The following is a 26,366-nucleotide window of genomic DNA, read 5'->3' on the forward strand; positions in this document are numbered from 1 at the left end:
GCTGCTAGAAAACAAACCAGTTACTTAGCAAAACTCACTTTCACTCCCAAAATATCTTTCTTCTCTGTTAGTGACTTTTCTTTCCCCATGGACATTGGTTAGTTCGGTATACACAGCTGAAAAGGGTTTGTACAGATTTGGGGCTTCAAATTCCAATACATTGTGCTGGAAAGACAGCCCAGTAGTTCAGAGTATTTGCTGCTCGGTACCCAGGCACCATATGGTAGCCCCTACTCATCTCTAAGACTGGCTCCACTCACAAGTAAAAACATAAATATGCAAATACACGCACTCAACTAGTCCTTCTGGTCTCCGATGAGACAGCACAGTGCCTGACTTTGCCCCAGGCTCTGGAAAAGCCCTTGAAACCTTGGGTCATCCCTGCTGTGGTCATCACCACGTGCCGTTCTAACATGGGTAGCGCAGGCCTGACACACCGCTGGACTCAGCACTGCAGCGCGTCCATCACCAGCACCGCCACAAGGCTGGCTCACACACCATCCATCGAGGAACAGAAGAATGTGCGTGTAAGAAGAAACACCTCAAAGGCAAAAAAGTTAACTTTATTGACTGCCGATCATACCATGGAACACCTATAAGAAATAATTACAAAATAATGCAAGTTTTTTTTTTAAACATACTCTCAATATCATCCTGACATGAGGATCCTTTCACAGAAAGGATTATTTACAGCTTACTTAGATATAAAGCTCACTGTTGCAAATACAGACGCTGATGGCGTGGCGAAGCGGCGTATTTACCAGCAACGGACATGCTAACAAGTGCAGCATGGATAACAGCTTTATACTTTTCCTTTTATCTTTAAAAACAATTTCCCAGTACAAAAACGTCAATTATTCAAAGTGGATCTTCACACACACACACACATATATCTGTATGTGATTGTACCATGGGTCAGAAACCAAAAGTTCCCTAGAGCTGGTTTCACCTTTGAAAAATCCGTAAGACGATCCTCAAATCCACCCGGAGGAGCAGGGTGGATGAAAAGCAACACAGCGGGCAGAACCCTGAAGACTGGATCCCAGAACGGAGAGGGAGGAAAGGTGTAAAGCCAGACCCCTTTTATCTTTGTACCTGCCGTGGGAACTCGGCGGACGTGGCAATCTGGGCTCTGGAGAGCACGAACTTCACCAGGGTCTGCCCCTCAGCGTTTGTGAGAACCGACGATCCACCCTTCCGTGAGGGTGATGAGAGACACTTTACATTCTGGCATCTGAAACTTTGGTTCTTTTAAAAGCATTAGACAAAAGCAAAATAATGTCATGACCACAGAACTTTGTTTTTTCCTCCTTCCTTTTAAAGTGTCAGGTGAGAGTTACCAGATGAGACTCTGCTGATACTGTCTGTGCCAGCACAGGAGGGCGGCACAGTGGGGCACGCCTGTGGCCGCCACTGGCTCTGTAACACTGATGCCCACCCACGGGGAACACTGCTTATGTTCTGCCGTGCCCTAAGTCTATTTCTTCATTACTTGAAAACATAATTTTGTACAAAAATATGAGTTTCTTTAGAAAATAATACATAGTTTTTTTTTTTTTTTAATAAAACCTGGCAGATAGCAAAAATGGAGTATCAAAATATGGTAAACAAATGCTGTAAAATACTAAATCATTAAAAACATCTCCTAGAAAGACATTGTGCTATGAAGTTCTCTCCTGAAGTGCGAGCAACATTTTCACTGGATTATCAAAGTTGATCAACTCTTTCTCCTGGCGTGGTTTCACTACACATTGTGACAGCAGCAGGACAGCCACCGTCTTACAAGTGGCCCATTCTCAGTCACCGCTGTCCTCTGTGTACCTTCTACTTCAAAATTAATAAAAGGACACTCTCGGTTCAGTGGTCTCCAGCCCTACTGTGCATCCTCTTTACTTGGTAAACTTTTCACCCGGGACCCACCCACAAGAGACGGACTTGAATTGGTCTGGGGTGGGACCCAGGCATGTTTTAAAAGCTCCCCATAATCGATTATGCTATCAGGGTTGAGAATCTTGGCCAAAGGCACACAAGGAAAGTCACTCTTAAGTCTACATTTATCAACTGATTGTCTGCAGCTACCATTCTTTCAATGACGTATCCTCGGCACTGAGCAAGGAATTCTGTGTGTGCAAGACATACATGGAAGTCCAAATGAAGAGTTATTAAGCTTTAAACACATATAACACAGTCTCACGTATCTACATATGTATAACATATACACACACAGGGTTATCTTTTTAAAGCGGAAAACAGCATTGCCATTTGCTTGCCACCATTAAAACAACAACAACAGCAACGACAAAGAAAATACCACCAAACGCACTTTTTCTAAGACATTTCCATTGTACTTAAACATATACCAGCTTTGTAAACTCTGCAAAATGCACCATGTCGTGAGCACAAGTGAATCCCAGAGCTTGCTGGAAGAACAAGACAGTGCACGTGACACTGTCCAGGTGTGAACGAGTCCCAGGTGTCCCAGCATGCGCACGGCTCTGGATTCGGAGGGGTGCTCCCATTACACACGCATCTTTGGCTAGAACTGTACGACGCCCACCGCTTTGTCAGTGTTCATTCTGGGCCAACCTCTGTGAGGCAGCAATGGCTATGTAGTAAGAATAGCTCTCCACAAGAGAAGAGAGAGCTTCGTCTGTCCTCCCTCAAGCCATAAGCGCTTCATGAGGGAGCTAAGAAAAAGTCACGAGCGAGCAGATAAGCCGAACGTATTAGGTGAACACACAGCACAGGCTAACAGTCTGGAAGCTGGGCAGGCTGGAAAGCACACTTCCTTCCAAAGGGTCTATAAACATCTGGGCATTTCCTTTTACATTCTCTGTTTCCCTCACCTCTGCATAATACTTAAAGTGCAATTGTCTCAAGGCTTTTGTTTCCATCATGAAGATTATAAAGAAAGAGCTAAGTTTGGGGCTGAGGAAAATATGGCACAAATAGTATATAAAGAACCTCGGACGCCACAGACAGCAGCAGACAGCAGCTGCCCCGCAGGCGGGACCTACACAACGAACTCCGGGACTTCGTCGTGAGTGAGGTCCAGAGAGAAGTATTTGCTGGTTCTTTTGACTGGAAAAGCATCTTGGATGTTGACACACTGCTGAGCCAAGCAGCTGTTGCAGTAGAGGCCGTCCTCATCCAGGTCGTGGCCACACCCGAAAGTGTAACTCTGAGCAGTGTCCTGACACAGGCCTGCGATGCGCAGGAAGTCCTTCTGGTACACTCTGATGTCGTCGAGGCTCAGGCTGTGTCGGTCAGTGGAAGTCTTTGGTTTTCGACATACTGTCTGCAAGGGAAGGGAAGGCAAGGGTAAGAAATGCAAGCATACACACTACATGAAAGGTCATGGCTTTGCCCGGCAGAGCGCTGCTGCCAAGTCACAGGGTGTTAAGGAGCCCTCCTTACGTGGACAAACAAAATGCTTTCCAGCCTGTTTTCTGGGGGAGTAACTCTGCTGAGGACAGCAATGTGCCTGGCCTGCCTAAACACTCTGCTGGTACAGATGTGCAGCGTTCCTCCCAGTGTATATAGCAAACACAAAGACAGGCGGGCAACCACGCCAGCATCTGTGAAACTGAGCAATTACTGCAAAAGGCGGCTATAAGATAAAAATACTGTTTTCCTTCTTTTTAATCAGGTTAGGGCAATTCAACTTGCTAACACCCTTCCTGCTTGAGTCTGTTGATATTTTAATAAGAAATGGAAAAGCAATTATCACTCAAACACAGCTTGAAGAAGCACATTTTAGAGAGTCCAGGATATAGAATGTTCATGTTGCCAAAGGCTGGGGGGGGGGGAACTGGGGCTGCAGAGACAGCTTAGCCATTAAAGAGCACTGGCTGCTCTTGCAGAAGACCCAGGAGCCCCGGTTCAGCTCCCAGCTTTTGAAATGCAGCATGAAAAGAACAGTTCTTGGCCACTCAGAGAGGTCCTGTCCTCCCTAATGCCACCGGTAGGTGGCAGGCTTCTTGAGCTCATTATCCTAAGCGGTCTGGGTGGAAAGTAAAGAAGTTAAGGGCTGGCTCAGATAATACCACAAATGGGAGATGGTTACTGGGTGGTGTCAAGAAACTAGATAGTCTAAGTTTGCAGTTTAGCACCACAAAGGGCATCTTGTTGGAAAAAGACACCACTTTGCTAGATGCCAAAGTTACAGGAGCACACTTTGCTATAAAGTGTCACATCTGAGTACATCACCTACACCGAATGGCCCCTTAAACTTGATAATAGTTTTCCAGACATGGAATTATTTGGTCATTGCCACAAACCCTCTAGGCATGCGAATGTCCCAGAATTGTAGGTTTGCCATTTGCTGTTCAGCTCCAACACCTGTGATGTCCAGGGACCTCTGTGTACAGTATAGCATACATGGGGTGGTAGGGTCTGGCCTTTAATTTTCCATACTGTTTAATATTGGAAATTAAAAAAAAATATTTAGTAAATGTCATTTTCATAGTATGGCTTTTTAAATGGAAGTTTAAAAAAATGAGTTAAAAAAACACAGGGGTATGGGCTGGAGAGATGGCTCAGAGGTTAAAAGCAGCTTCTGCTGGCTGCTCTTCCGAAGGTCCTGAGTTCAATTCCAAGCAACCACATGGTAGCTCACAACCACCCATAATGAGATCTCATGCCCTCTTCTGGCCTGCAGGCAGAGTGCTGTATACATAATAAATAAATAAATATTAAAAAAAAAAAAAGGAGAGGGGTAAAAAGTAGAGAACAAAGTAGGACACAATGCCAGAGAAAGAAAGAAAAAGAGAAAGAGAGGGAGGGAGAAAGAGAGAGAGGGAGGGAGAAGGATATATAAATACTTTTAAAAAAAAAAAGATTTATTTCTTTATTATGTATACAATGTTCTCCATGTAACAACTGCAGGGCAGAAGGGGGCACTAGACCTTATTATAGATGGTTCTGAGCCACTATGTGGTTGCTGGGAATTGAACTCTGGACCTTTGGAAGAACAAGTGCTCTTAACCTCTGAGCCATCTCTCCAGCCCCTGTACGCACATTTTTAAAGAGTTGAACCAGTCAGTGGTCACAACTGGCAGATAGTCTAGCTAAGCATACTTTGGAAAGTCAATCTGAAAGGCAAATCAGAGCAGAAATTGCTGTGTCATTAACATGCTCAATGATGACCTTTCCACCTGCTGAGAGGCTGTCAACCCAAACTCACACACACAGACACACACACAGACACACACACAGACACACACACACACACACACACACACACACACACACACACACACACACACACACACACACACACACACACACACACACACACACACACACACACACACACACACACACACACACACACACACACACACACACCCTCTCAGGTATCCATGTGCACTCAACCAGAAGCCTCCACCTAAAGGAAGTGTGCAACAAAGTACACAATTTATCCAAATAAAAAGCCCAATTCCAAGTGGAACTAGGAAACAAAATGAGACTTAACACTGTGGGGAGACATGTAACTGGCTATGTTTTGCTCCTTTGTCTGAACTGCAGCCCTATGTAGGCTCGTCTGTAACTCAGTAGCTTGATGTGAGGGCTCTGATTCCGCAGTACCTGTGGAAGGGAGTCGGTGCTCTGTCCGCGAAGCTTCACAACCGTTTCTGAAGAGCTGGAGGTGGAAGAACTGATTTCTTTCACAATTAACCCTGAGGGCAAACGGAAAAGACAATGAGCTCCTCACACCGTTCTCCACATTTTCTAACAAGCAACACTACCCACTGTGGCCATTACTGAGGACTCTCAAGGTGACTCCCAGGAGGCTCCCAGCTGGCAGCACCCACTTTTTGGAAGGAAGTAAAGAACAGTTGAGTTAGGGGCGGCTAGGGCAGGGAGGGTCAGGAGTAAGCTGTTTGTCCCGTTAGATGGAGGCGTCTTCGCTGCATGTGCCTTCTCCTCTCCACATGTCACTGTGTGAAACACCGATGTAATAGCCTAGCTTTGGTTCCATCTAGGTGTGGGGATGTGGCCTCTGTGGTCAGATGGGGTTGGGGCTGGAATCTGCCCACATAATTAACCAGCTGCGGATCCGGGCCGATTCTTAAGCCCGCCCACATCTCCTTAGCTTCCTTTTATAAACAGAGTGGCTACTCAGCTAGCATTTTCGCGATGACTAAACAGTCGTGGACAAAAAGGGTAGGGCGTTCCCACTGGCTAACAGGTCACTATGACCACAGACTCCACAGCAGATCCCAGTGGGAAGAGACCAGGACGTAGACGGCACTGAGAAATTAGCAATGGACCTCTGTGCCCTGATGCGACCTCAATTTTCAGAACCAAAAATCTGAAGCTTGTCTGACTTTAAGGGTAAGTGGCGCACCCCTCCAAAAGATGTTTCAGAGCCTAAGATTACTGACTCCAGCCAGTACCGAACACCACTGACATTTTTCTAGCCACTTGTTGAAACAAGTGAGGACAGGCCTAAGGATAGTGGCCTCAAAGGGAAAGTGTACCCCCACCTTACAGTGTACCCCACTTTACAAGAGACTTACTTAGCCACCGCTAGCAGCCTACAGAGCCTAGCACGCACCTTGTAAATACAGAGGAGTTAGCACTCTGCTCAACTGAACGTTGAGAGGCGAACCCAGTCGTGGCTCACACACAGGTGGTGTAAAAGGTCTCTCAGGTAACGCTCAGGAGGAGCTTGAACTTTTGAATAGATCCCACTGGACCAAAGGGCCCATGCACTGGTGGGCATGGCCAGTGTGGGCTCCTCTGTCTCATGGGGAGAGCTGACTTCCGTTCCTAGCCATGGGCACTTGTCTCTTCAGTCGCTATTATTTTTCTCATGTACAGAATGGGGAGAGGCCAGACTGAAGCATCTCCAAGGTTTCCTTCCAGGGCCACTAGTGTGCTTCTCTAAGTATCAGGGTTATAACAGCAAGGGAGTAAGGGGGCAGAAAGAAAGAAAAGAAAGCCAGCCGGTCTACATCAAAGCGACTCGTGGTCTACGGTTAGGGGTAGAAGATGCTCTTTTCCTTCCTGGTGCCATCCCTGCCCCCATCTCTTCCGCAGGAAGCACTTGGCCTGTGCTCAAGCCACCTGCACAGGCTTTTCTTCCTGGTTGACAGAGTCCCCACCACCCTCCTGTTTTCCGAGGCTCCTTCCTGCTTGGGGGCTTCCGGAGGAAAGAGCTGGCCCTAAGAGCTCACCTGAGTGCCCATTCAGCTTCCTGGACAGGAGCATGTCCTCTGTGATGTAGATGCACATGTCAGGGCTGACTTCCAGTGACTCTTCGGTCATCGGCTCCAGGTCCCTGGGGTCATCGACCAACATCTCTATTTCTGACAAAGAAATGGGACAAGAAGACCGGTTTAATGACCCCGGGGAAAACAAAGACCCTAACCCACAAGCCCTATTACACTGTGCAGGCGGCCGGGTGAATATTCACATTGGGAAACCCTAGAAACAATTCTCGCTATGATATGACGTGCTCCCTTTTCAAAGGTCGCGGTTCCTGGCACAGCCTCTTGTGCCATGGCGGATGTGAGTTACTCCACTCTTGGGGGCAGAGGAGCAGCTGAACAGTCACGCTGCCTTGAGCCAGGGCTAACGGATGCTGATGGGTCCTTAGCGCCAAGGCAAGGTCGGCTGATCCATGCCCACCTGAGCTCCCCACTTCCGGCGCCTGCCTGGGAGCTGCACAAAGAACGCGTGCAGGAGCCTAATGTGTGGTTTCTCTTTGGTCAATCCCGGGTGCTTCAGGTCTCATGTGAAATAGAAACGACTTAAAAGAAGCATACAGATGCTAAATCTGGCTGATACAGGCTGGGATCCGGGGCTTATCTCAACAGAGAGTAACTTCCTAGCAGCCAGGCTCTGCATTTCTTTTATACTCCTTACAGTTTTGGGGATATGAGGAACACACAAGAAACACTTTGATAGTATACGTTGGAATGCATTTGAGTCCCCTCACCTGCCCCCCCCCCCCCAAGACAGGGTTTCTCAGGCTAGAAAGATGGCTCAGCTGCTAAAGGTTAGGTTCACAACCAAAAATATAAGACAGGGTTATCTCTGTGTAGTCCTGGCTGTCCTAGAACTCGATCTGTAGATCAGGCTGGCCTCGAACTGACAGAGACCTGCCTGCCTCTGCCTCCCAAGTGCGGGGATTAAAGGGTAGCACCACCACTGCCTGGCACAAATATTTTTTAAAGGAAGATGAGGACCACATTTGGTGCTGTGGACCTAAGCTGCCTCATTTCCTCTGGGGATGAGAAACCCAAGACAGAAGGACTACAGGAGTTCTGTCCGCTCTACTTCATACAAGCCTGAAAGGTCCCTGACAGACACAGGCAACTCAGTCAGGTCACTGGGGAGACAGCGAGCCTTCGCCTTTCTCACTGGTACTCAGTCATTTCCCAGACGCCAACTCTGCAGGACCAACATGCCAAAAGCTGCAGCGGCAGAAGTTACCGTCGTCTTGCGAGTCCTCCTCCAGGCGGTCTTTGCCTCCGCTCTCCACCCCTGAGGTGTGGGAGCTGCCGTGGCTCGTCATGGAGCTGCAGGTCTTCAGCTTGCGATGCATGGCGCTGCCTGGACAGCTGTCTTCTGGCCCTGGGTCCCGGGCCTTGGTGTCTGCCTCGATGCCTGAGGTGTGGGAGCTGCTGTGGCTGGCCGTGGAGTGGCGAGACAAGCGCTTATGCTTCATGCTGCCCGCGCTGCTCCCGCTGGCCCGTGACCGCTTCTCCAGCTGGTCCATGTCAAGGTCCAGGTTGTCGCTGATGTAAGACTCTCGGTACTGCTTTTTCTCTGTGTGGGAGGGAGAACACAGCTCAGAACCAATCTCAACCACGGCAGAAGACTGTCTAGTGACTGCGGAATTCCGGGAACTGGAGCTTGACACAGGAACACAATTCAGGGAATAAACACCAGTGCAGGAGCTCCAGGGCGGGAGTAGGGAGGGGGGCATGACTTTAAAATGGCCAGTTATAAAGCTTTGAACACTACAGAACCAAGCTCTTCAGAGTGCCGTGGCATTCTACGTCCTGTTGGCAAACTGCTGCCATTCCACAGTGGAATAGGTTCAAAGCTGAGGAGCATCTGACACCTTACAGAGTGGTGCGACACTGCCAGACAGCCACAGCAGGACTCTGCGTTTTACAAAGGTGTCAGAAAACAGCATGTTAAATATCAAAATCTCGTCCTCCACAGACGATTTTAGAGACGGTCAGTGGATAGTTATCCAATATGCTAACTGCTGTCCAGTTTATATGTCCATTAGTTCAGTCTGCTCGCCTGTTAGTTGCTACACCTAACAAGACAAAGCTTTTCACAAAATTCCTTTCAAAGATCCTAAAACTTAAGCTCGCTTTGTAGACCAGGCTGGCCTCGAACTCACAGAGATCGCCTGCCTCTGCCTCCTGAGTGCTGGGATTAAAGGCATGTGCCACCAAGCCCAGCAAAATTTAAGCTTTTCAGTGATCCAAGACTGGCTTTCTCTAGTTTGACTGCTATGGGGCATTATCTACCATGGTCATCACTACTGGTTTGGTGACACACTCAGGTGGTCTCTGATTGGTAAAAAATCCTCAGATTTAACAGATTGGTGGTGTTGGCTGACGCAGTCAAAGACAGACCCTGGAAAGCCAGATAGTAGGAAACTCTCTTAGCAAACACTAAGCTAAGCAAACAAAAGGTCACAAACTCCCTGCTGAACTGAGGGGGCAGGGCTCTAAGCCAAATGCTTATGTTTCAGGTGAGGAAAATTTAAAAAGAAACAAGCCTGTCTTCCTTGTCTTGACACTGATGAGAAAGAAACACAGTTAGTTAGCCAATACGGAGGACAGAGTGCATTCGAGGAAGATTAAATCGATGTAATTTTAGACTAGCACACTAACCGGTATCTTAGAGGCCCGTTAATGGACATCCTTGCCTCGCTTCTTGGCTAAGTGGAAACACCTGCAGCCCTGCTGTCTGCACACAGCCTTGAACCTGCGCCCTCACTGGCTCTCAGAGGAGATGGTGGCAGAAGAAAGAAGAGGTAGGGGGTGGGGGGGGAGAAGAAGCCCCTCACCTCCCTCTGATCACAAGGGCCCATGGGCAGATCATCCGAATAGCCACGCCTTCTACAGAGCAAGCCTGCAGCTCAGGTTTTCAGAGCCTATGTTGGACGATATTGTGGCAAGTGTGGCTGTTTGACCTGGGACCTAAGACTATGTCCTAGTAACTGTAATGTTTTTAATGACACGAGGCGTGCTTTCCCTCTCCTCTCAGGTCCCTGAAGTATTTTTGTGACTGTTTTCTATAAAAGTGGTGAAACAGTAGTATCTTAGAAAGGCACGGAGAGGTGAAGTTTAAGAATACTCTTTCTGCCGGGCGCGGTGGAGCACGCCTGTAAATCCCAGCACTTGGGAGGCAGAGGAAGGTAGGATCTCAGTGAGTCCCACGCCAGCCTGGTCTACAAAGAGTTTCAGAACAGCTACACAGAGAAACCCAGTCTCAAAACCAAATCAAAACAAAACACAAACAAAAAAACCCTGAAACAAAACCTCATTCTTTTTAATTAATACCATAAAAGGGCTTTTCTGGTTATAAAAACCCCTTACATGGGAATTAGTGAGTCTGCATCAAAGCTGGCTCACCTCTAAGTAGAAAACAAAACCGTATTTTCTTTGTAAGAATACTGTCCTCGTCGCTCATTTAAACTCAGCCACATGAAAGCAGCATACACCTTTATCACTCTCCTCCAGCCCCCTGTGCGCTGCAGGTCCCTCTCAAACTCAGGTTGAAATGTGGCAGTGTGAGATGTGGTCAGAGGTGACTAGGCTTAAGAGCTCTGCCCTTTGTCATGGACAGATGTTGCTATGGGAGTGGCCTCCTGCACCTGCACCTCGCCCTCAGATGACGATGCGCCAGAAGTCCCTACCAGATACCCAGCTTTGTTTTGGACTTCCCAGACATTTACTAAAAGGCTTTGGGTTGAGAGCCGGTGGTATTAATGAACCCCTTAAGGTGCCAAGGTGGCCATTTGTGAATGAGGCAGATTTGGAAACCACGGGCTCTGCACCCAGCTGAGTCACCCTATTCTCACATGCTCCCCCCTTGGTGCTTTGACCCGGAGTGGATTCCCCTTAACAGTCATGTCAGCCCAGAGGTGATGCATTTGTCAGACTGCTGAGTCAACCCGGGAAGAACAGGCAGTCTGCAGCAGAAGCCGGTACACCTCATGGTGCCTGCCGCCAGCCCTTGCCACGGAGAATCCCCGTGGCAGATGCTAGGGAGTGATTCACTTTCTCACCGCTGTAGGGTTATGGAATCTCCACACACATCTGGCCACAGCTGGCGTAATAGAAGTTGGCCGCATGCACATCTTCTTTAAGGCTGCTGTGTGAGGACAGGCCTCTGTCCCTTTCCCCAGGAGCACTTGGGCCAGCACTTATTTTACATATCTACCTAAAGAACAAACTACCGTGTCCCAAGACCCAGACAGACACTGCATCTGTAACCTGATTACTATGATAATGGCCACGGATGGGACTTTGTGGGACAAACTGAAAGCAATTCTAAACAAATATGCTACACAGCATTTGGGGATGAGAAGCTGGGGTTTACCAAGCAGAGGAGCCCCAGGGTACCATAAGTGACGACAAAGATCGAAACTGTTAAACGACAGACTCCTCCTGGCATACTAGGACCTCGAACATACTGTTTAGGTCCAGGGCGTATCACACAGCCCTTGGATAGAAAAGGACTTCTCCATTGTTGCTATTCAGGGTCTGCTTGAGAGTCTCCCTGTTGTCAAAGAAGCTGTGACCTATCTTCACTGTCATTTGGCATAAGGACTGCAGCTTCCTGCAGTCACCAACGACAGCTGGCCTGGTGTGCGCAGCACTCTGAGGCAGAAGGCTTTCACCCTAGCTTTCCAGGTCAGAGGCTAGAGACTCTGAACAGATGAGGCAGAGGAGCTGCTTGGTCCGAGGGCCTCCTGGACTGAGAAGTGGATGGAACTGAGCTCTCAATTTCTAGTCTATGTCTCTTAAAAATTCCATCCTGGACGTCACTACATTTTCCTGTTCCTGGCAGGTAGAGTAAGAGGCCAGCAGAGGCAGCTGGGCATGGTGGCACACACCTTTCATCCTAGGACTAGGGAGGCAGGCAGATTTCGGAGTTCGAGGCCAGCCTGGTCTACAGACAGGTTTCCAGGGTAGCCAGGGATACACAGAGAATCCTTCCTCGAAAAACAAAGCCAACCAACGAGCCAAACAGAAAATGAAAGAAAAAAAGAAAGACAGAGAGACCATCAGAGGCGAGAGAACCTTCGCTCTCCCCATGTGGGGCCCACACCATCACCCCACCTTCGTTCTCCTCCATCTTGCGGAGGTGGCGCAAGACGGGCTGCAGGTTCATGTAGAGGCGGTGGCTGTTGCTCAGCAGCTGCAGGAGGTGGCGGGAGCGGGTGGGACACCCTGTGTAGTAGACCAGCTTCCTGGCGGAGGGAAGGCCATCTGGCAAAATCTCAAACTTCTTGCCCTGTGGAGAAAAAGTGCAAATCAAAATTATGGCAGAAAACTCTCTGAATTGCCAGAGTCCCCTTCGTTTTTAAACTAAGACTCTTATAGATGCGTGAAGCTGTCCTTCAGAGCTGGGAGACAGAGGACACCAAATTCAGGGTGGGATCTACCCAAGTAAGGCTGTGGTCATCTTCTTTGCCTCAGCACAAGTAAGAAATAAAGCTGAGGCAAAGTGTCAGGGGACTATAGTTCACATATAGATTGTGTGTGTGTGTGTGTGTGTGTGTGTGAACTCATTGGCTCTTTAATTTACTGGCCCCCAGTGCTGGGAAGGCAATAATTGACAAACAGGCATCAATTCCTTTAACCCTTGCAAGGTGTCTATAGGGAAGAGCCCACTACAACATCTGAGAACAAAGCTAAAACGCACAGGAAACCCGAGTCGCTTGTTTGAGGTCACACGTAGGCTGTGCAGGGCAACTTCTGAAAATGGATTCAGGTCTCCATGCTAGAACTACTGAGTCAAAAAAATCTTGTGGTGAAGGGAGATGAGGCTGAGACATCTGTCGTCTTCAGCATGATCTTAAATGAGGATGCAGTGTGAGTTTCAGAAGTATTGATCACATATATCCTGGATAGCCTAAATTCCATAAATGCCTTTATCATTATTGACTCTGAGCTATAAAGGGGGCAAATGGTTAGGATTTTTATGGTTTTTTTTTTCAGATAGGGTTTTTCTGTGTAGCCATGTAGCCTTGGCTGTTCTGGCACTCACTCTGTAGAGCAGGCTGGCCTCGAACTCAGAGATCTATCTGCCTGCCTCTGCTGGGATTAAAGGTGTGCACCACCACAGCCTGACTATGATTGTCAAACAGTTCTGGAAAAGATCCAGAGCAGGAGAGCACCAGTAAGGAGCGGGCAGGCAAGTTCCAATTAACATATGAGTGAGGCCAGTGCAGACAGCACCCAAAGAATTAAGGAGATGTGAAACCAAATTTCTGACTGGCGGGACAGTGAGGAGCCAGTATAATGCTCCAACAAGGCAAAGGGGCCTTTATCTGCGTAGGCCCTCTTGTCTACACTGAGGAATGCGTGTCTACACAGCCTTAGCTATAGCTACTTTTCTCCACTGCATCAAAACTCAGTACAATTACTGATTGTAGTGACCCCCATACAGACAGTAGTTCTTTGAACACCATCACACAGGGAACGTGATTGGCAGAGTAAGAGAGCCCAGCAAAGAGTCAAGAGTTTGCTCTCAGAATCTATATCATCATCAAGATTCTGAAGACGGAGGTACTTTCCCCCACTGCTTATGGCGGGGCCACTGAAAGGAGCCGAACGTTTGGAAACAACTTTTATTTCGCTTCCATTCTTCCCCTGAACCAGGGAACTTCTGAGGCCACCAGGCCCTGCATGCGGATTTACCCGTGTGCCAGCACGCCCTCTGTAGTGGGCTTACAGATGGTAATTCTATTTGATGGATTTGCCTTGTATCTTCGCCTTCACTGTTTGCCCCCTGCATTTCCGTTAGCTAGGTCAGTGTGGCAGACATTGAGCACACAGATTATATTCTGTGACTTTAATCTGCTGACATGAATAACTCTGGTTATGAGAATATCTAGGAAAGCACTGTTGTCCGTTTAATTTTTAAAAAAGCTTTTAAAACATTTATTTATTTTGTGTATGTTGCAGGGGGGGTGGTGTTGAAAGCCACTGTGTTTATGGTGGTGAGAGAGGGTAGGGCAGGTCAGAGGACAAGTGGGCTCTTTCTCTCCTTCCACCTTGTAGGGCCTAGGGATCCAAGTTAAATTTGGCTTTCAGCTCTCTGTGCTGAGTCTTTTCACCTGTCCCTAACTTTGATTTAAAAATAAAGCAAGAGCCAGATGTGGCGCACGCCTTTAATCCCAGCACTTGGGAGGCAGAGGTAGGTGGATCACTGTGAGTTCAAGGCCAGCCTGGTCTACAAAGTAGGCCCAGGACAGGCAAGGCTACACAGAGAAACACCTCCCCCCAAAACCAAAACCAAACACCCGCCCCAACCCCACTCAAAAAACCCGACTATTTTTGTTCTTGAACACAGTATTTTTCAAAGTAACCCGCCCTGCCCCAAATTCTCAAAAAAACAAAACAAAACAAAAACAACAACAACAAAACAAAAACAAAACAAAAAAACAACAAAAAAACCACAAAACAAAAACAAACCAAACAAAACAAAAAACCCAAACCAAAAAACAAACAAACAAAAAACCAAAAAAACAAACAAACCCCAAACAAACAAACAAACAAACAAACCAAACAAAACAAAAAAAAACAATCTAGGAGACTTCTTTGTCTCCTCAGCCTTCTTTTCTCAGTTTACACTTACCACAAATACCAACTTCCCAACATTTGTCCAGGGGAAATCATACAGCAACTGTTTCTCTTCTTCTAGATTCTGTGGACAGCATTTCAGCACATACGGAGTTAGAGCAACATGACAGATAGCCTAAAACTGTGTTGACTAAGCTCCTAACAAACTAAAATTAGGTAATTAAAATCTGAAGGCACCCTCAGCAGTAACTCCTGTGGCCTGCATGCACTGGCCCTAAATTTAAATATGAAATCCAAAAGACGCATAGACACTCGGCGACTGGGGAGGGACTGAGACGTCCCTGTGGGTATTTTGCCCACACTGAAGATAGGACATCTTTCAAGATTTATTTATTTATTATGTATTTATTTATTATGTATACAGTGCTTGCCTGCATGACAGAAAAGGGCACTTTCTATCGAACTCACAGACACCTGACATATGGCCAAAGGAGACACTGTCCCACCCGTGGAAGGGAGATGGTCCTCACCCATTTACGGGACAATGTGTGTGTCAGACAATGGTAATGGACACTGGAGCATCTGAGTAGACGCATCCTATGGTGGGTGCGAACACTGACAATCCATGAGACCCACCCACGGAGCAAAGTTTAGATAGTGATGTCTCGAGGGCCAAGCCTGGGCTCATCTTCCACACTGCACTTTCTTTTAAGGGGCCTGACTACTGTCAAGGCATATGGAGCTGCTCCATCCATCCACTTATGTCACCTACCTCTGCGCTGAGGACTGAGCTGTGGCAGGGTCCACAGCATCCTCCTGTACTAAGAGCTGCTCAGTACAGCATCCTCCTGTACTAAGAGCTGCTCAGCACAGCATCCTCCTGTACTAAGACCTGCTCAGCACAGCATCCTCCTGTACTAAGACCTGCTCAGCACAGCATCCTCCTGTTCTAAGACCTGCTCAGCACAGCATCCTCCTGTTCTAACCTGCTCAGCACAGCATCCTCCTGTACTAAGACCTGCTCAGCACCATTTGATACCTCCCCCATTTACAAACCTGAAAAATCTGTATTCCACGCATGGTCAATCCTAGGGTCAGTGAACCTTCAACTTCTCTTTTATCCTGAAGGAATAAAATCTTATAAGAAATTGGCTTTTTCTCTCAATAATTAACAATTGATCAATGATGAAACAAAAAAAACACATTTCAGATCTGCAAGGTTCCCCCCCAACCCCCAGACAGGGTTTCTCTGTATAGCCTTGGTTGTCCTGGACTCATTTTTTAGACCAGGCTGGCCTTGAACTCACAGAGATCCACCTGCCTCTGCTTCCCAAGTGCTGGATTAAAGGTGTGGGCCACCGTGCCCGGCTTTTTTTTTTTTTTTTTTTTTACGTAAAATAACTGCTTAACTTCCCACATCCTTAGTTTCCTGCAAGACTTAAGACTTAACGAATATTTATGAAACCAATTATACTCTTTGTTTTTGTTTTTAAAGGTTTATTTATTTACAATATATATAGCATTCTGCCCACATGTGTGCCTGCAAGCCATAAGAGGGCACCAGATCTCACTGTAGATGGTTGTGAGCCACCATGTGGTTGCTGGGAATTGAACTCAGGACCTTTGAAAGAATGGACAGTGCTTTTAACCTCTGAGCCATCTCTCCAGTCTGAAACCGACTCCGTATGTCTCTAGGCTTTAGAGTCCAGCAGGGGAGACACACTTCCACTTCTGAGACTATTCTAATAACTCACATCATTGAGAACTCCCGCACACAGGGCATTTCTTGCTGCCTTCCCACCATTTCATCGTTTCTACCTTCCACTTTGTGCTTAATTAATGCGTGGATGTTAGAATACTGGGTCCAATGGTCTAGTTATAGTCCAAGGTGCATCTGACTTTACAGGTTTCAAATCTGGTACTTCCCACCCCCACCCAGCTCCCTATCTGTGATGCAAAAAGGAGACAAGTGACCAAACGTATGGCTCTCCCTCTGTGCTTTATATAGCTAATTTGCAAATATTTGATGATATTCTACACATTCTAGTGTTGTGTGTGTATGTGGGAATGTATGTGTGTCTATAAGCTGTAAAACTTAAGCCATTTTAACTGTAAGTAAAAGAACGCTACAATCTTTAAGGACTTATGTGTAATGAATAAGGCATGAAGCTTTAAGTTACCAGGAAATATTTTCTTTACCAGGTATCTCAAAACAATAAACGAATATTATCAAATCTTTATTAAGTTTTAAAAAATTGTTAGGAGCCAGGTGTAGTGGTACAGGCCTTTAATTCCAGCACTCGAGAGGCAAAGGCAGGTGCATCTCTGTGAGTTTGAGGCCAGCCTGGTCTACAAAGTGAGTCTAGGACAGCCAGGGCTGTTACACAGAGAAACCCTGTCTTGAAAAACCTGTGTGTGTGTGTGTGTGTGTGTGTGTGTGTGTGTGTGTGTGTGTGTTGCTTGGATGTATGTATATGCACCACATGTGCACCCAGGGCAGGCAGGAGCTGTCGGATGCCCTGGAGCGGAAGTAGTGGGTGGTTGAGAGCCATTATGTGTGGTCGGCATATGGCCCAGGTCCTCTGAAAGTGCAGCAAGTGCCCCAAAGCACTGAGCCACCTCTCTGGCCAGTTTTCTCAGGAGCACAGTATTAGAAAATGTGCTCTTGCCTGGAATATGAGAAGGAGTTGGCCTGTTTCTAGCTTGGGGGTGACTTCTTCCCAGCTAATCTATTTTTATGTCAAGAAAGGCACGTGCAGTGTTGGGTTCAACAGGACCTGCTCCATCCGCACACAAGCTCAGGTCAGTGTCCCTCCCCAGGCTATGCCCAAGGATTTTGAAGTGAGACTGGGTCCAAAACAGTGCTGCTGTTCATGTCTGAGCCCTGCATAGGGAAAACAGGCACAAAGCCGACTCCTACAGAGTGCTCCACGCTCTGCTGTTTCCCCGTCATATACTGCCCCTACATGAGGCAGGCAGCGGCAATTCATCCACCCACTTCAGTCTGCAGCTCTCTAGTAAATGTCTTTTGAAAGCAGACAAGGCATTTTCTATGCAATGTAGGACCACATACTAAGCAAATATTCTTTGTTTTTCTCTACAATTTGTATCAACTTTATCTGGTCTCTTTAACCCACAAGCCTCCCCAGCAAATAAGACAAAAAAAAAAAGCCACTTTTTGAACACTTGCTAATGTCACAGGTGTCCTGCTTGCTGTCTCTGGCCTGTTACTGCATGAACCCCTCTGGCCTTCATGGCGCAGTGTCACCCTTATTCAACAGATGGCCCATGACCAGTACAGCTGCCCAGATCCCCCAGGGCCTCTAATGGATGCCTCTTAGCAAAGCCACACTCTGTCCACTATATCATTTAGATGTCTAATACACTTTAGAATAGAAACTGAGTGTCCCAAATGCCTCTGACTGGAATTTTCTCATGTAAGCCAGTCAGCCCTTCAGGAATTCAGACAGAGATCAGAGGGGTACTCCGATCCATCCTAGGATGGTGAGGGAGCCAGACCCAGGGAGTGAGAGTGTGCGGAGCTCTGGACAGCTGGGAAATTACATTTAGTAATTAGACTGCCCAGCAATCTGGCCGCCCCACACAAAGGTCCAGTTATACTGATCTCATTTCAAAGGGTGTGGTAGGGACAGTAAATGTCAACAAAATAGCTTGCTGAACATCATGCTTGACACGTGACAGGTACTGTTTTAAGCACTGTTCACTTATCAGTTCTTTCAGGCTGCAGTCCTAAGGGATGGTCAGGTCCCAGCATCCTTTGAGCTATGAGAAACCTGAAGCACAGAGATGTTAAATGTGTTCCTAGGGCCAAACAGCAAAGAGCCAACCTGGCATTCAATCAGTCTCACAGCCACACCCCCTGACCATCTAGGAACAGTTTCACCTCACTGGGTTGGCAAATGCAGCCTGAGTACCGAGAAGGGTGCAGTTCTAGTGGGGGAATAGCAGTCGTAAAGACGGGGAAGATGCAGGGGAGGAGCAGGGACGAGAAGGCAAGGAGATGCTGAAGGCCAGCATGAGTGTGTGTGGAGCATCCCCGCGTTCTGTGGAAGATGAGGCTTGGGAGCACAGGATGCCAAAGAGAAGGCAGAGTCCCTGCAGTGTCTCACTTAAACACGCAGACTGGGCCATCCACGAGTCTGCGTTTCTGCTCTTTGCTTTTGCGACCTCAGCAAGTTAACTTCCTGAAGCCTCAAGTTTCCTGGTCTATAAAATGAGCACTTCCTGCAGAGTGGTTGGGGTCTGAAGAGAAAATGCAGGCACACAGTGCTCTGTCTGTACTGGCTGCTCTGGGGACAATTCCCACAATTAAAGGGACGCAATGAGGGCAGGCAGGGCTTCTTATGGAGGAACACTAAAATAATATTCATCCAACAGGTTGCAAAGGTTACTCTTCAGAGCAGAAAGAGAACACAGCGTAGGTCCTGGAGAGGGAGATTCATAGATCTGTAGCCATTCATTACCGCACTGTGACATGACCTTGCTCCCGGGCTAGACCACGACGGCCTCCTGGCCTGAGCCGTGGAGACCAGGGGCAAGCCAAAAGGAAAGCGTTGCATGGCTTGGCACGAGAGGAAACCACAGGTCTCAGGTGAGCGGCGATCTCTCTTGGGAAGGAGTACATCCTGGGGCTTGGGCCGAGGATTCTCCTACCTTGTACAGTCGATAGTAGTGGATGGCGACATCGTCCAGTCGGACAGCCTCTTTGATGTATTTCAGATGTGCCTCGGAGGCCGTCAGTGCGAACTGGTCCCTGTGCATGTTTGGAATGTGCTTCAGGATGTATTCCTTTCCCCTCTTGGAAACAACCTGTTGGAACACCGCCCCCACCAATGACAAGAGGATGAGAAGCTAAAATAGGCCGCATAAACGGGCTAATTCCCGTTAGCAAATTCTAATTTTATCCTATTTTTCACTACCTTGTTATGCTACTAGGTGGGACTGGCTGACATTATAAGCAACAAGTCCACTTGGTAGAAGAAAAATCTCCTAATTGAGAGAAACAGACTCTTGGTTTTAAAGGTCATCAGTGTGTGTGGTGTATGTGTGTGAAATCCCATGCAAACTGGAGGAATTTCACACACTTTATGGATTATACTCCCAAAACGAAGTTACCATTAAGAACAATGAAGCCGGAACATGTGCTGGCTCGGGGTCCCACTAACTCCCACAACTTCCCCCGCCCCCCCCCCCCCACAGCATGAGACTATACAAGTTCATCTGGGGAGGGTAAAGGGTCAGGCAGGATTCTTTGGAATACTTCTGGTTCTCACACAAGAGGCCAGGACACTCCTGGGAAAATGTATGAAGGAACAGTTTCAACTCAACATTCGTTGTGACTTGCTGGGGCTTAGATTCGGATGGTGTCCACCTGAGCTTTTGAATGCCAAAGACACACAGTACCCAGGGGCCGCAGGCTGAGGGGGTTGAGAATGTTCTGGCTGATTCCATAAGGATTTGCAAACATGAAAAGTGGCAGCAACATGAGCAAAAGGGCGGGCTTCAAAATGGCGCGACTGGAAACACTGGCCAGTTTTTAGCTTTAATGTGACTTTTCAGATACTGGCATGAACTGGAGGAGGGGACAAGTGGAGCCTTGGTCACTGGGGCCATAGCTCACTGTGTGGACACTCTGACTGAAATGGCCAAGCTTGGCAATGTGTTGGCAGCTGGAGAGTGCAAAGCCTGCTACCGACGGCAAGGGGTGCCACGTCTCACACTTTCTCTTCAATAACCAAACCCTAAATGTCAATCAAAACCAGAAATGGCTACTGCCATACTTGTCTCTTAAAATATGCACAGAAATACTAGAATTGCTGGGACAGATGAAGAGGACTTATGTCAGAGAGCTCCGGGCACAGGGCAGGGACACAGGGCACATTGCTGGATACCCCAGGAAAACACAAACACACACACACACACACACACACACACACACACACACACACACACACACACACACACACACACACACACACACCCAGGAGCTGATAGCCAGAGGATCAGGAGTTAGCCAGCTGAAACAAGGAGAGAGGCTTCACATACTAAAGGAACTATAAGAAGAGAGACCTAGGCTGGGTGTGGTGCCACATGTGCACGCCTTTAATCCCAGCCCCCGGGAGGCGGAGGTGGGAACACTTCAGCAGTGCTAAACCAGCCTGGTCTACACAGGTAGTGCCAGGGAGGCCAGGGCTGTACAGTGAAAGCCTGCTTAGGGGTGGGGAGGAGGAAGAGGAGGTCCAGAAGTGTGAACCATCCTGCAGACACATCTGTAAGTCACTAGCTGGATGTTGCCAGAGCACAGTTTAAGGCATCCATCAGATCCCGGAGTTTCAAACTTGGGAGCCGGGACATCACACCACAGGCAACTGGGGAGTTCCTGCAGGGTTAAGTCAGAGGCTCAAAACTCTCAGACGCAAGCCAGGGGACGCTGAAGCAGGGATATCTCCACAACAGAGTGCCGAGAGCTGGGACTCGAATGGAGGGAATGCCGAAGAAAGGGGATGCAGTGGACGTGGAAGGAAAATAACAGTTACAGAAGGCAGGACTAAGCAGGGAGCAGGTAATGGAGTGGTCACGTCAGAGGATGCTGCTGTTGCTGGGAGGGACGCGGGGAAGGCACAGTGCTAAGCAGAGTCCACATGATGCCAGGAGTCTGGGCAACTGAGCCTATGGCGGCCTCCAGCACTCTGACACCACGAATACAGAGGTAGGGCTACTTCTGTGGAGGTAGGAGAAAGAGGAGTGTGATTTTGGGTGCTCCGAGTCTGGGGTGCTCCAAGTCTGGGGTGCTTCCTCACTGGACAGTGGAGACGTACTTAGGAGTTACCTGCATACTGTGAAGGTGGTCGGGAAAAATGCTGACTGGGGTGAAATCTCCCTGGTGGAAATGGCTAAGTGCCAAGTGCAGCAGAAAAACTTAGCAAAAGGAGAGAAAAGTGTTCCAGGCCAGCCTGGTCTACAAAGCGAGTCTAGGACAGCCTAGACTAACACAGAGAGACCCTGTCTCAGACAGGGGGGGGGGGGCAGGGGGGGCAGGGGGGGCGGCAGAGCGTGCGCAGTGTCTGCTAAATTGGGCCATGTAAAGGTCATCAATGACCTTAGCGACAACATGTGCATGGCCATGGAGAAGCAGGCAGGCGGAGCTGGACTGAGGAATGCACACGGGAAGGAAGACGCTAGAAAGATCAAACACACTTGGCTTGTCTTTTGGGAAGCAAGCCAGGTGGCTCTGCTTTGTGTGGACACAGGCGACGACCCACTGTGGTGTGAACGTCAACCGAAGGAGAGCGAGCCTAGCCCAGAGCTGAGGACACTGAGGCCTGCAGGAAGAACAGCAACCCAACAGGCGAGGGGGCATGCGTGTGTGAGACACCATTCCGGCCAGAATGACCTACATTGTCTCCCTGACAGAAGGGGATGGCTCCTCACCTGGCAAGGGGAGGACGTAGAGGTCAGAGCCAAAAGTTGATTTAGATTTGTTTTCTCAGCCCATTAAAGCTGTGAATGATCTCATCTCTTGAGAAGTAATTGTTTTTTTCTGTTTTTTGTTTTTGTTTTCCCCTCAAAGGGGGAGAAAATGCATTTCACCCGGAGGGTTGAGAGTGTCACTGCTGTGCACACCCCAGCAGGGGCCTGGGAACATTTAAGTCCCTCCACATCTAGGATGATGGCCAGCGAGCCTCCTCAGCTGTGAGCAGACTTGTAGTGCACGGAGCTCCTGGCCTTGGATCTGTACTTGGGGACCATGAGAGGTTTCCCTGTGCCCAGAACATGAAGGTTCATCTCATGCGTTTGAGTGGGCAGGATGGAGAATCCGACGGTACCTACCCATGCGGGGAAGTAAGCCTCCGGCTCGAAGTAATTCTCTACGTGCTTGCTCCTTTTGAAGTTCCCAAGATCGGCCTGAAGTGCGAAAGCCGCCAGCAGGAAGTAGGCCTCCTCTCTGAGCACACACTGAGAGTGCAGCACTTGCTTCCTCAGGTGCCAGTAGTAATAGTACCTTGCAAGGCGGTCACTAGGCAGACACAGGAGAACAGCATTCATGTCTTGGTGAAACATGTCAACACAACCCAAAATGCCATCTGCATCTGCTGACAGAGGCCCCAAGCTGGGACCAGAAGAGGCTCAGAAGGCTGCAGGGGCTAGAGGGCTCACCGTAAAGCTCACAGCTTTGACTCAGAGAAAGTCAGGTTTGAGGGAGCAACCCCAGGGACAAGCCTGGCCTTCCTGCTTGATGTTCCTGGCACGGCTCCTCTCCCTAGCGGATCACAGATGCTCTCCAGCACTTTAAAACACTCACACGGGGGGCTGGAGAGTTGGCTCAGTGGTTAGGAGCACCATCTGCTCTTCCAAGGTCCCGGGTTCAATTCCCAGCACCCACATGGCAGCCCACAACTGTCTGTAACTCCAAGATCTGACACCCTAACACCAATGCACATAAATTTAAAATTTAAATAAAAATATTTCTAAAAAACGCTCACAGGAGAACACCACACACTAGTCGTTTGTTATTTTTATGTTGCTCTGATGAAGGAACCAGAGCTTTCCTTAAACCTTGTTTTACAGGAAGAGGAGGCACTCGCCATGACAACCATGATGCTCCCCACAAAGGGAGATACTAATAATGCACTCTCTCTAACCCACTCTAGCCAGAAATAAATTCAGTTTCCACTGAGTAGGTGAACAGGAAGGGCAGGCAGCAGTGGTGGGGGTGGGTGTGGGGGTCGGAGTGGGTCACAGCACATTTGGTCAACTCAAAAGAAATGTTCATGGGCAAACAGGATTAGTTTTATGATGAAAGAAAACGACTGAAGACATGCACTCGTTCAGTGAGGTCACTCTAACTATTTCAGGCTGTTTACCTGAGGTCCCAGCCCACCAGCAGCAGATAATAACGGGAACACACCAGCCTATTTTAACCAAGACCAGGGGGCTAAGAGTGAAGAGCTTAAAAATAAAGCATCTATGTAACTCCTTTTCAGTGTTGCCTTTTACAATGCAGACTCCACGCTCTTGGGTGGTTTATGGTGGCGGTGGAGGAGGGGTATGCAGAAGTGAAGAGTTAACATTCTTTACCCTATGGGACATATCAGTGGCCAAGTAATATATTTTCCTTTGCAGGGCATCCCATCCCCACCGTGTGAAGCTGAGGCTGACTTCTGACGTCTGTAGCGGTTAGCAATACTCTCTAGGTACAGATATTTCTTACACTTACTACGTATCTATCTGGTGACGACTGAAAACACCAAATGCCAGTTTTTCTCCTAACATTAGGCCAGCATATTTGTTTCTTTCATACTAAGTTTCATATGGAGTTTTCTTTCATCTCAAAGTTTAAAAGTAAAGGAAACAAGTTTGTGTCTCTGGTAGTTTCTGTCAGCCAAAAGTGTGATCTCTAGCAATGAATCCCACACCAAAGAAAGAGGCTAAGAACCAGTTAATTCTATTCTTATCATGGCACTGCTCTCGCAACTATCTCCAAGACGAAAAAACCTGTTCCCTGGCCCCCAGAGTGCACCCGACTTCCACAGAGCCTCCTCCAGGCTTACCCTTACTTTTGTTTCTTTTCTTTTCTTTCTTTCTTTTTTTGTGTGTTTTTTCGAAACAGGGCTTCTCTATGTTATCTTGGCTGTCCTGGACTTGCTTTTGTTTTGTAGACCAGGCTGGCCTCGAACTCATAGCGATCCGCTTGCCTCTCTCTGGGATTAAAGGTGAGCGCCACCATGCCCGGCTCTTTTGTTTCTTTTGTTGCTTCTGTTTTGCTTTGTTTTGGTGGTGGTTGTTTCTCTGTGTAGCCCTGGCTGTCCTGGAACTCAGCCTGTAGGCCAGGCTGTCCTGGAACTCAGAGATCGATCGATCCTCCTGCCTCTGCCTCCCCAGTGCTGGGATTGAAGGAGTGCATCACTACCACCTGGCTTACTCTTAGTTTTTAAACTACTGACTAAGAGTGCAAGCAGGACCTCAAGTGAAGGGAAAACAAGGCTAACACAAAAACCAGCAGCTTGGAAGAGTTTGTGGCTCTGTCCCACTTGGAAAAGCATATAATCATATTAATAACTCTCTTTTCAAAAACAATGAAAGTTCCTTCTCGTGGGCTATGAGTGAAAATGTGAACCAGTGACATTAAGAGCTCACCCGTAGGCTACTATTTATTTAGCCAACAAATACCTAGTAACAAGTGTGCCTCTTGTTTTAGGCACTAAGAATACATGAAGGTTAAAAAAAAAAAAAAAAGAAAAAAGAAAAGAAAAAAAGCAAACAGGCAAACACTTGCTGTTGCTGAGGACAGCTTATGTTCTAACAGGCAGAAGAAAGGAATGACACCATGACATATTTAGTGTGTATGTCAATGGAAGTGCTATGGAGGAAACCGAGGCTTAGGCTCATGAGCTCTTTGTCTTTGTACCTGATCAGTTTTCCATTCTCCACATAGTACTGCACCCGGAAATGGATGATCATGGGAGGTCCAAACTGGTCGATGCCCTAAGACAGAGACACACGCTGTGTTCAGTTATTTCCAACATAGGCTCCAAAGGCAATCGCACTACCATTACTTGCAAGGCATGCTTCCAAACACAGACAGGCTTATCTGCTCGTAACGTGGGGCTTGTAGGCAGACAGGTGTCTCGTGCGGACACCAGGCCCACATCCAACCAAAAAGTTACAAGGTGAAGTGGACACCCTCCCTCTCCGGATTCTCATTTGCCGTGATGCCAATGGCGACATAAGGGAAGATAAAAATAAACGCCGTGGAAACTTCTAGCTGAGCTCCGGCTTCTGGCCCAGCTCTGTCCCCTGTGGTGACCATTTGCCGCCTATTACAAATGCTCTCTTGTTCCTTCAACATTCCACCCGCCACATTCTAACATGTGGCTTGTTTACTTAAATGTTGGAGTGCTTTGGTCTGCAGCTGGCTTTGAAGTCTCCTTCCAGTGCGGCCCAAGATTCTTGCACTGCCATGGGAGGACCTGGGATTAGACGTGATTTCATTCCTGACTCACCAGGGCATAGCAGAAACTATGCAGCCCCCTCCCCAAGGGAACTGGTGTTTACTAGAGAAAGAGGCAGTACAATAAGAAAAAACTGAGGCTTGAATGCAAGAACGATAAAAAAGCAAATGTAGAAATTACTAGAAACTGCTACAAGGTTTGACAACACAGTCAAGGGAGAGAAACAGACACTGCCCTGCTTCTCACTTCACGGCGCTACCCCAGGACTACGGAACCATCGCTGACTATGGATGTGTGCTGTTGCTGTCAGCTAGCCACGCCCGACCCACCAGACAATTTCAGCACTTGTAATTCACTTCACTTCTGCACTCTTGACTGGATAAATTACTGCCTATGGTTTTTATTCTAATGTCACAGGTAAAAAAAAAATAAACATTTTTAAAGAACACAGAGAATTTTGTGCATAAATGTCATCTCACCCAAGTGACTCCGTATTGCCGTACCTTGCTGGCCTCCTTTTTCCACTCCTTTGGACAATACTTATAAAGCTTTTGTGACAACTCCATATACACATGTTCATTATCTGTACATTTAAAAA

General features: G+C 47.8%; 1 protein-coding gene across 2 annotated transcripts in view; it reads right to left on the reverse strand.

Annotated features, from left to right (window-relative positions):
* Window positions 1-544: 544 nt before the first annotated feature.
* Window positions 545-26,366, reverse strand: part of FRMD6 (FERM domain containing 6) — a 62,744-nt gene continuing 36,922 nt past the window's right edge. The window contains exons 4-14 of one of the 2 annotated variants that reach the window (XM_084792335.1): window positions 26,272-26,351; window positions 25,225-25,301; window positions 22,647-22,833; window positions 19,470-19,625; window positions 15,852-15,917; window positions 14,851-14,919; window positions 12,327-12,501; window positions 8,446-8,781; window positions 7,185-7,316; window positions 5,590-5,681; window positions 545-3,298 (exon numbers count right to left, since the gene is read on the reverse strand). In XM_084792335.1, coding sequence (XP_084648461.1) covers window positions 3,014-3,298; window positions 5,590-5,681; window positions 7,185-7,316; window positions 8,446-8,781; window positions 12,327-12,501; window positions 14,851-14,919; window positions 15,852-15,917; window positions 19,470-19,625; window positions 22,647-22,833; window positions 25,225-25,301; window positions 26,272-26,351 — 1,655 coding nt within the window. In that variant the 3' untranslated portion in view covers window positions 545-3,013. Of the gene's footprint in view, window positions 3,299-5,589; window positions 5,682-7,184; window positions 7,317-8,445; window positions 8,782-12,326; window positions 12,502-14,850; window positions 14,920-15,851; window positions 15,918-19,469; window positions 19,626-22,646; window positions 22,834-25,224; window positions 25,302-26,247; window positions 26,352-26,366 lie in introns of both variants that reach the window. The other variant, XM_084792334.1, reaches the window with a different exon arrangement.

The sequence above is a fragment of the Acomys minous genome, assembly GCF_964271855.1.
Source record: "Acomys minous genome assembly, chromosome: 8".
Classification (NCBI taxonomy): domain Eukaryota; kingdom Metazoa; phylum Chordata; class Mammalia; order Rodentia; family Muridae; genus Acomys; species Acomys minous.